We start from the raw sequence: 10,732 nt of genomic DNA, 5'->3' as shown, positions 1-10,732 counted from the left end.
GAAGATGTAGGCTCAGAGTCTGGAGAGCCAGGCTCGAGCGATTTGGTAAATGTGTCGGAAAGGAAATTAGATACTGGAGGATCAAGACCTTAAGACACTAGCTCATTAGAGATCAAGAATTCAAACATGACATTCATATTCGTCCATGGCCAGCACAGATTCATAACACGAATTCCATTTAACATCTTTATGAGCATTTAAGACATGCATTTAAATAAAGTTTCTCATCGGCTATCGCTATTGGGGCAACCATTCTAAAAGGGCTCCACATCTTCAAATTACAGTGACTGGGGAGTTACGTTTAATGTTTTGTGTTTTGAGGGTCATTTGAGGGGAGCTGGGATAAGACATGGCAGAGGAAGGTGATGGAAGGGGTGGGGCGGGGTGCTCTCTCCTGAGGAGAGGCAGAATGATCACATGTATTCTGTTGGTGGGAAATGCTGCCATTGTAGAATGTTGGGATATTGATTACAGAACCCTAGTTTCATGCAATTTTCTTTAAGGGGGGGATAGAAAATAGGAACTACTTTAAAAAAAAAAAAATCAAACCAGGCACAGTACAACTCAACGTTGGTGTGTGTCGACACCACTAAAATGAGACTAGTTTGGTGAGGTGTGGTGAATACCTCTCCCTGGTTATGCACTCTCCTGGGACGTGCGTTTGATGTGGGAGGGAGAGTCCCCCTCACCTCGGAGGTTCCTGAGGAGGACTTTCAGCTTCTGCGGCTCACTGGTGCGCCTCCTGTTGAAGTCGGCACGCGCGTGTGTCTGGGCACAGTGGTCCGTCTGCAGGATGTGGAAGAGGCTGGCCATGTTGGGCCCGATCTTCTCCATCAGGCTGTCTCTGATTGTGCTGACTGTGTCTTCGTCACATTCCAATAGGCTTCGGACCAGTCTGTTATAGTATCTGCATCGGGAAAGAGAGCGCATGTGACCCTCATTAAGTGAGAGCCAGGCCGGACCGTGCAAACATAACTAGTTCATCAGCTGAAGGTGGTGGCTCTTGCTTCCTCAGCCCTATGCGGTGTCCCCTTAGCTCGAGTGCATCTGTGCCCTGGGTTTTCTACACCACGCATGATAGGTCCGTCTTTGTGTTTAGAATTCAGGAGATTTAGATCGCACTCTGGAGAAGTAGGCTGACTACAGTGACTAAAGTCTTTAGAAACAGAACTGTAGAGCTAGCAGGGACACAGAAACCATTTAGTGACGAGTTCAACTTGCACTTTGTAGAGAAGAAACACAGGTGGAAGAAGTGGAGTGACTTCTAATGGGTTGAGCCCAACACTCAACATGGATATCAATGGTCATTGCATATTCATAGACTGTTATTTTAATGTTTTTTTTTTTTTTTTTTTTTTTTTGCAATTTTCCCTTTTCTTGGTGGTGTGTGCACAGTTACCTGTGCATCCTCGGACAAAACTTTCATCTAAGTCCCTTCTCTTGTGTGTCTTGCACATTTTTCTATAAAACCTAACTCCCTTATGGGCCGGGCCTTGATATGAAGGCCATTGATTGCCTCTCATGTCTAGTTTTCCTCCAAAGAAATATGGTAGTCAGAAGGCCAAATGCCAGGCAACGAGGATACTTAAATGGAAAGATGGTGGTCCCTCAGGGTTCATGTGCCTGCAATTCCACAAAGCCTCTCTCACTGTTGTAGGTTTTGTTGGCCTTTTCCCATTTTGGACGTCTCATGTATTTGGTTACCATCAGACAGGCTAGCATTGGGTGGTTTCACGATGGTTTTGTTTCCCTGACTGTAACTTATCAGAGGTGGGATTTGTGTCTTTAATTTTTGTGTCTACTCTGGCCCGATGTCACCGGGCTCTATTGCCTGCTCGCTGTACCTTTGTGGATTTATTTTGTGGCCATTGAAGAAATGGAATCTTAAAAATCCGATTCTCTTAAATAAGTCATGATTCCTAGAAGTAAACGTTATCTGTAGGTCTGGTAAATTTTATAAAAAAATTCTTGTTTGGAATAAATTTCCTTCCTGTTGGGAGCAAATTCTTTGAGCATCCCAATCAATGCTGGTGAGCCTTATGGCTCAGAAAGGATTAAACTGTCTAATGTTTATAGCGTAGAAATCACTTGTCCTGTTCTGTGGGAAGACAGTTAAGGTATTTTCCAATTTAGGCTGGGATGCATTTGCTCCATTTGGAGGTGGCAGTTGTCAAAACCCATTAGCTCTGTGCTCACTAATAAGAAACTCTCCCAATGACAGTGACCTGCAGTATTTATGTGGGGAGACGCTTTCCTCAGTGGAGCCCGAGGATCTCTGGGGCCACAGGATCTTCTATGAAAAGAAACCTGTTTATTTTTAACTCGCCGCACAGAGCCCAGGATCAAACATCTTTCCAGAATAACTTAACCCCCCAGGGAGGTCCTTTCAAGGATGGATGATAAATCGGGTGGACCGTGGGTAATGAGGCAGAGCGGTCACCCTTCTGTGGGTGAGCAGAATGAAGTCGGGGGCTGAAAGACAAGTGCAGTGTCGGGGTCACTGACACAGGCCTGGCGATACCCTTCCCTCCCTCCAGGGGGAATTGGAGCCAGTTGTAGTTAAAATCGGGACTCTCTGGCACAGAGGAACACCTTCTAATCGTTGGGGACTAAAAAGTACATGCATCAAAGTAGATCTCACTTGGACGGGGAAATGGGGAGGAAACCCGTTTTGGAAAAGTAGAGAACAGATAACTGTGTACCAACAGCTTCATGCATCTACATACCCACATATAACAGATCTCCAGGCATCTCCTAACTCGGGGGCTCAGCTAGGGGCTCCCCCCGACACCCCGGCTTGCTGTGTCTATTTCAGAGGGTGATTAGATCCTACAGGATAAGGTTTCTGACCCCCTACTCCTGCAATAAGGACTTTATGACTTAGAAATTAACGCTTCCGCTTCTAGAAAGAGCTATTCATGCCAGATGGGCCCCAAAATGGGCTGGGAAAATACGATCTTTCCTTAAAAATACAAAGAATTTAAAGTCCCTTCTTGGAAGGGCTTGACAGCTCCTGTCTGGATGAAGGAGTCTGATACCCTTAAGGAAACTAAGCTTCTGTAGCCAGCCTTGCAGCTGTAGGCTATTCATTTCCTTAGGGTCTCACTTCTCTTTTTCTGAGGACTCCTCTCTTTGCTGTCACTTTCTCTGCTGGCCCGGGTATGATACCTGATCTTGGTATTTCTTGATGTCCCTTGCCAGCCTGACTGCTCTTAGAGACACCCCCCCACCAGTCTACCCTTATTTCTCCCCGCACGGAGCTTTGTTAACAAGAGCAGGCTAAGAGGGGGCTCCTTAGAATGTAAAAAGGTTCAAGGTTCCATTAGGAGCTTCTCAAAGGCTGGAAACTGTCAGGCTGCCTTGATTTCAACAGTTTGTCAGTATGAGCAATAGGTGAACCCTGTGCCTCTCCATTAAGGGCTGGGGAGTTGGCATTTACCTGCTGGGATTGTGCTGGTCAATGAGATAGCTCTTTGCTGTAAGTCACTAAAGTGCAGTAGATTGTTGAAAAGGTTGTGTCTCCATGAGCCAAAGTTGGCTTAGCCATTGCCACATTTATTGAGCACGTTCTCGTTCCAATTCTTACTGGCACTATAGCTAGTGGTGAGATAGGCCCTTTCTTTTAGGAGACAATGTACAGAAATTTAATCATGGCGCACATATATTCATTTGTGCCTGGTATTCTATTTTCAGATGAGGGATATTTCCCGCAGGTTTTGCTGGCTGCCATTTTTGAAGTAGAAATCAAATAGCTTGGCTCCAGGCCCTGTGAGTTCTGGGCCCAACTCGGTTATTCACAAGCTGTGTGACCTTCACTGGGTCACTCGTCTCTGAGCCTCTGTTCTTTAATCAGTTAAACGAGGCAGTTCATCTAGATAACCTCTGCAGTCACCTCCAGCTATGATATCCTATGTTCCTAGGAATTCAATACCTATTTTCCTTCTCAATTTAACAAAAAATAGTCCTGCTCTGCTTACAGCCCCTCCTTTGCAGAAGGAGTTAGAATTACTTAAGAAGATTCCTTTCTATATCTTTATGGAGGTAGGAAGGGATGTGTTGCAAAGACTCAGTGGGCTGAGAGTTCTGATCACCCAGCCTGGGAGGACCTTTTTAAGTATGTTTCTTTTTTTTCACACTTATAAAATTCCAGCCCTGACTTTTTTTTTTTCCCCCCCCTTGGTAAAGAATAAGATGAGATATTCTCCATAGCTACTGTTTCAGCCATGCTTACCCAAATACACACATACTGCCTAGAAACATTCTGTGTGAGGGTTTATAAATAGTCCTTTGTTTCCCTTGATCAATATTATTCTTCTGTTTCCTGTTCCCTATCCATGCCCTAGAGAGTTGGAAGCTTTGTCAGTTTTCCTACTGTGGAACTGGATTGGTCTAATTGGCTCCCAAGCCTTGCATCGCCCTGCCTGATCAATTTTGCCTGCTTCTCTCATGGTCAAAAACAGTTTCCAAATTGAGGCGGGGGTGGGCGTTGGGGGAGACTCTCCAGCTACCTTTTTCTTCCAGGTGCATTTCTGTCGTAGAAAACCCTGTCGTTTTGGCTCCTGGTCCAGTCACAGGTTTTTGGATTCTCCCAGCCCCAAATCTCACGCTAGATAAGTCACAGGAAGGTGGAATGAACCTGTAACTACTTCCTTTTGCGAGTCTGTGCCAATTGGCACCAACCTCGCGTGTGTCCATGGTGGGGCAGAGGCTGGGAAAGCAGGATGTTTCAGGAGGGGGAGGAGCTTAAATAGAGCAAAGCAAGCCCAGCGTGGAACCGGAAATCTCTACAGTCCTGAACAGGAATAATAATAGGCAGTCAAAGTGAAATTCTTAGAGAAAGGCTGCATGGAAGATTCTGGTCTTGAAGAGCTGGCCATTTTCCCCCCCTCCCCCACTGACCTTTCCTAATGAGTCCCCTGAGATGAAAGAGGAAGATTAGAAAATGGTCACTTCAGAAAGTCGTCTTAAGGTGTTGAAAATAAAGCACCTATTAAAAAGAATAATGCCCTGATAAAAAATTCATTAGTCTCATCTGAGATAAGTTGAGCTCTTCAGTCTAGTATCTGTTTCATTCTTTCCACGAGACCTCTTCCTTCATAATGGAAGATGCTACCTCAGTCGAGATAGGGAGATGAGTTCGGACTCCAAAATTGGTGACATGCCATATTACCATGATTTGTCACAGGATCCTGGAAGGATCTAAGCCAGTAGCTGCAGCTTTGCTAACACACTCCTCCCTCACCTCCAACTACCACACAAACCCATACTTGGTCCTTGGCCCCTGTCTAAGAATGCATCCCTTTTCCTCATGGTGAAGGGAGTCTCCAGCAATTCGTCAGGTGTCCCCTCCCTGTCCCCATCCCCTCCATGCAGCAGGAATATTCTTACGAGAATTTTAAAACCGAGGTTGATATAAAGAGAGGCCACTTGAGAGAAATGGTGGGATTTGATTGTCTTGTTCTGAGAAAATGAGAGCCCCATGATGATGCTACTTCTATAGGACCAGGGAAATGATTTTTGTAAATTGAGTCGTGGTTCTGGAGGGGCACTCACCGGCAGTTAAGAGTGAATCAAATTTTACAAATTGTCTGTTAGGGACCTTAACCTTTCCCTAAGGAGGAGCTCGTTTTTTGTTGCATATACCTACATGACTCAGTCGCATATAAGCCCCAGAAAGACTTGCCACTGTTGGAAGAAGAGTGGTGGTACCTGGCTAGGAAACTAACCTGATTAAGTCTGTTCTAACTCTCAGGTGGTCGGGCTAACATGCATAGGACTGACAACTGTGGATGCGTGCAGGTTTGGCGGGAGAGTCAAAGAATAGAACTTGAGGACTGGGAGTCCAGCTCTAAGGTGAGGGGCGTCACAGTAGACTAAACCTGACTGGCCTGCACTGCCCCTGCCACGCCAGCCCCATCCTTGCTGGGGACCTTCCCAGGCCACGCATGTGGACTGATGATGCTGCCCTCTCATGGTTTAGGAGTTGACCCCTGGCCGAGGAAGGCAGTGAGCCCCAGGGGACAGAAAGGCATGATGCTCAGATATTGTTGTACTAGCTCAGTGGCTTTGGGTCATGTTGGAATACTAAGATGAGCAAGTGACATGTGCGGCCACTAGAAGACCATTCTAGGAAATCTTGGACTAGTGGAATGGGCTAACGTAAGGCCTGGAAGGGAACATTGTGACGACTCCAGTCCAGCCATTTCACTCTTGACAAAGAAAACTTGAGTTCCAGAGAAGTGAGATGGCTTGTTCTGGGCTATACTCAGTGACATCTCTGACTGCGCTTGGGACTGGTTCAAAATATGTGCAGATTTAAAATGTCTGCATTATGACATTTGACCAGAGTTTTGATCACAGCCAATTGTACTGCTGCACAGTCATGGTTTCAGCCAAATCAGATGTCTCAAAAGCCTCTTTCCAGAAACTTCACTGTTCCCTTCAGGTTTTGTGGCAAGAAACGGACAATGAAAATGCACCCGGGGTTGCTATGCAGAGATGAAGCTTTCTATGAGCTGCATTGGAAAGACTTTTCCTATAACAGTGGGGGGGAAAAAATCCAAGCTGCTTAAACTGTCACAACCAATCACAAACATATTTTTCCTGCAAAAGCTGGGAAGACTGCAAGCTAAAATTAAGAGCGTGACTGTGGCAATTTAAACCTCTCTCCCAGTCTGGCTCTGCCAGCCAATCTCCCCTCCCCCTGTGCTGATGATGACAGAAAAGTAGACTCAGTTCATACCTGTTGGAGAAGTGATTGGGCAGCTGGACGACCTCCGTGATGGCTTCGGGGTTCCGCTTGGCGATGCTGCACACGTTCAGCTTGCTGTAGCACTCTTCCTGCACCTCGGCGATCATCCTCTGGAAAGTGGAGCATCTCCGAATGGCGAGGAACACCTTGGAGGTGACCCCGTTGGCGATGCACTTTAAGCTCTCTTTGACAAACGCTTTTCCCTGCCAAAGAGGGAGGATAGGAGGGAAGGCTTTAGCTCGACCTGACAAAAGAGGCCAGGGGAACATTGGGGAATTTAAGGGGGCTCGCCTTGGCACCGTATCGTGGCCATCTGCATATCCTTGCAATGAGAAGATTGCATGCCATGGCCAAGGATTAAAAAGAATGCCCCTCCTCCCTTAGACTCCCTGGAGAATTGAGCTCAGGGAAAGGAAATGAAATTAGAGGGAAAAGGAGATGAACCATAATCAACCACCCTGCAGACATAGCCATAATCTGGTTTTATGTTCTTGGGATTGAGACTTCCAGAATTCAGATCACAAACTGGTATGCTAGGTCATACAGAAAGAACTTCTTTGTTAGAAGCACATTTTAATTTCCTCTGGAAGAAGAAAAGCTTTTTGGATCTTTACCTCCTCCCCATATAAGAGAGCCTCCATAAGCTCCTTACGATGATGCATTAGTTGGGTGGGGAGAGTCTTAGAACCTCTTTCCTGGCCACGTGTGTGTGTGTGTGTGTGTGTGTGTACGCACATGTTGAGATGGGAATTTACAGTGGGGAGGCTGAGGAGCAGGGCTGGTTCCCTACAGGACTGGTTCCTAAGAACAATGGTCTGACGCAGCCAGCCTGAGCAGGGGTCAAGTTCTTATTACCTGAGTGTCAAATTTAGCAGCGCTGTACAAGAAGGATTTACAGATGTCATACATCCCATCTGTGTCGCAGGTGGAGTTTTCCAGGCATGCAAAAGCCCCACAGCCGACCTGCAGAGCACTGTTGAGGCAGCGAACCACTTCAGCTGGAAGAGACAAATTCATCCAATCCAGGTCACACAGGATTGACCTGCGGGCAGCTGGGTGGGATCAAGTGGGTGCAGAGGCCAATTTCAAGGACACCAAGGGATCAGAAGAACTTACACTAGGAGGCTGTCATGAGGGGGCAATACATGGACCCATTCGAATGAGAGAGAAGGGGTAGACCAGGAGGACTTTTGGCTTACAGGAGCCAGAGCGTATGACAGAAAGGGGGGCAAGGGGGTTCTCCCTCTGACATGTTCTCTCTGTGGTTTCACCATTACATACAAAAGCGAGGTTGGAGTCTGTGAAATGCACAGTGCTTCCAAGCAGCTCTATAGCATTAAAGGTCACTGCTTGGCACTTGCAAGCATGGAAAGGCAGAAGGCAGTGGCCCCAGTGGTCAGGCTTAGGAGGTGAGAGGGCCAGGGAATCCATCTAGCTCCCCAAAACTGCACTCTGGAGTGGAAAGAGCATGGGCTTTCACTCAAAATGGCAGAGAAGAATGTGCCAGGAGTCCACTTGGAGACCCTTCTGATTTGGGGCTTTTAACTTACCATCATATTCGCAGAAAGGAATCTGATCCATTCATGTTTCACCCAACCCCCCACTATAGGACAGTGCTTACAGATGTGTTTAATCTTTCATATTAAAAGCCTTTCTTAAAAAAAAAAAAAAACAAAAAACACCCAACTCAGGTGTGGAATAACAAGGCCAAGTCACCCCTTGTGCAAGACTGGAAGAAAACCGCAAAGAACTTGCATGAGGCTTTCTCCATTCTGGATAAGATCTCCCATAAAAGTAATTTCTCTCCCACAGGAGGGGGGGAGAATGTTCTGGCAGGCAGCTCAGCAAGAAATGATCTGCAGCCTTCGTGCCATAGGATTCTCCTCTGAGATCAAAAGCGTGGTTCGGTTAGGCTTCCCCACCCCCTCCCACCACCCGCAGCCTCTGGGATGTTACAAGTCATTTCCCTAATTATATATTTCCACGGGTTCAAATTATAACTTTGCTTTAAGCAGTTTTAATATGCATTAGGGCTGCTATTGTTTTAGGCAAGCTCGATTTGTGAATCACTGCATCTCTATAGCAACTAAGTACAAAAGGAAGTGAAGCAAAAGCCCTCCTCTCAGCAGGGACCTGTGCTCTTCCGAGGGGAGCATGTCTGCAGCATTCTGACACCTGCGATCCCATCTTTGCTGACAGTTGGAGGAGAGGAAGGGCAGTAATGGAAGGGGGAGCAAGTGAAGCCTGAGAAGTCAAGAGGCAGATGTGTCAATGCGGGCTTCCTAATGACTCTTCTCCTTCAGAGGCCAAGATCATGCACAATTAACTGCTCCAAGAGTCGGGACGAGAGTGAGACCCTCCCCTTGGAGAAACAGCTGCTACATGTCACAAATATTTCTTTTTCAAGGGGCTTATTGGCCACAGGGCTGCATGGACGACTGAATGGAGCCTGAGAGAGCCGGGAGTGGGGGGAGAGGCAGCAGTGTTGGGGGTGGGCTGTGTGTAGGGTTGTCTCTGAATCCGCCCCGGATTTGTCAGACTTGAGGGCTTATGGTTCCGAAAATCGGTCTGAAGAGGGAGGGAAGTCGAGTTATTGGGGTCTCGAGAGGGAAGGAAGAGGAACAGCATCAGACAAGCCATGTCTCACCTTAGATCAGCTTCTGGAAAGTGTAAGAGAGCGCTTCGAGGCATGCCAACATTCAAGCCTTTCCCCCGCCCCCCCTCTCCCCCAAAAGGGTACGTGCCAGATTTCAGGCAATCAGGCTAGGCTTATGCAATGAAATACCCTCAGCAGAGCGTCCAGCTTCTTCGTTAGTTGCATGCAATTTATTAAACAAAGGAGCTCCACTTCCTAAGGCTATTGGATTACACTGGCAGTTTATTGCCATCAGGCATGAAGCACATTTATTATCAAGATCAGCCGTCACAGACACAGTTGCAAAATCGAGAGGCAAATGAGGACAGCTCTTTGGGGGAGAAAACCGGTCCTGGATTTGCTGCTTACCTGAGTTCTGAGCTGCCACCCGGGATTTCCTGGGGCTCACAGAGTCATTCTGCTCCGCCTCATGGGTTGCAGAAACACTGATCACCAACACCAGAAGCACTGCTGAGTTTTGGAGCATTCTCTGAGAAGTTTCCGCTAAGTTGTTGGGCTTTTCTTTTCTTTTTTTTTTTTTTTTTTCCTCCCCCCCTTTCCTCTTTCCCTCTCCCGGCTTGAGTGAAGATGTGGATCTGGATACACAGAAAGCTTAGGTGAGGATTTGATGAGGAATTTTTTTTTTTTTTTTTTTGGTTGCTGCTGCTCCTGCGGAGGATACTGCTGCCGCCGCCGCTGCTGTTGCTGCTGCTGTTGCTGCTGCAGTCGCTGCTTCTTGCACCTCTGGCTTTTGCAAACTGGGGGCCCAAGAGCTGCACCCAGGGATTTTATAGCCCTTCTTATCGGTCCTCAGGATCAGGGACCAATCAGGTCCTGCAACCGGTCTGGTTAGCCAATAGGAGGGCACGCAATTCAGCTGAAGCTTTTTGACTTCTTAGAAATATTTTCCAGCAAATTAAAAGTACCTGCTGCCAATGTTGAGTGTGTGTTGTAGGGGGGCTGTGTGTGAAGTGATGTGTGAGAAAGCTATTTTCATGGAAGGGGTAACTTTGTATTGATCCAACTAAAGAAATCTCATAAAAATCTCTCCAAGGTGCTTCTTGAAATCTGCCTTTTTCTCATGAGCCACTTGGGGGAAATAGATAGCATAGGCGGGGTGGGGAGGTGTGATCTCTCTGGATTAGAATTTAACCTATTACAGCAGTCTTACTCTGCACATTCTCTGTTCTTCGTATTGTGAGCTGCAAATGCAGTATCTCCACATCTTTTCTGCATATATGTTCACAAGTCTGTGATGCATTTTTTGTTGTATATGAGCATCCTTAGTTGTCACTCACATATATGAGCCCTTGAGGAAGAATTTATGTGAGTAGATGAGCCTTGGG

The 10,732-nt window shown here is 46.8% G+C and overlaps 1 protein-coding gene across 1 annotated transcript; it reads right to left on the bottom strand.

The window, feature by feature from the left end:
* Positions 1-606: 606 nt before the first annotated feature.
* Positions 607-9,895, bottom strand: STC1 (stanniocalcin 1). The gene is made up of 4 exons (XM_069485129.1): positions 9,756-9,895; positions 7,607-7,749; positions 6,743-6,954; positions 607-907 (listed from the first exon to the last, which is right to left on the bottom strand). Exons 1-4 carry the CDS (start codon positions 9,871-9,873, stop codon positions 637-639), a joined length of 744 nt encoding a protein of 247 aa, XP_069341230.1. The 5' UTR covers positions 9,874-9,895; the 3' UTR covers positions 607-636.
* Positions 9,896-10,732: the final 837 nt, after the last annotated feature.

Source organism: Eulemur rufifrons, chromosome 12 (genome assembly GCF_041146395.1).
Source record: "Eulemur rufifrons isolate Redbay chromosome 12, OSU_ERuf_1, whole genome shotgun sequence".
Lineage (NCBI taxonomy): Eukaryota > Metazoa > Chordata > Mammalia > Primates > Lemuridae > Eulemur > Eulemur rufifrons.
Note: the sequence above shows the minus strand (reverse complement) of the source record. Positions and strands in the feature narration are given on the sequence as shown.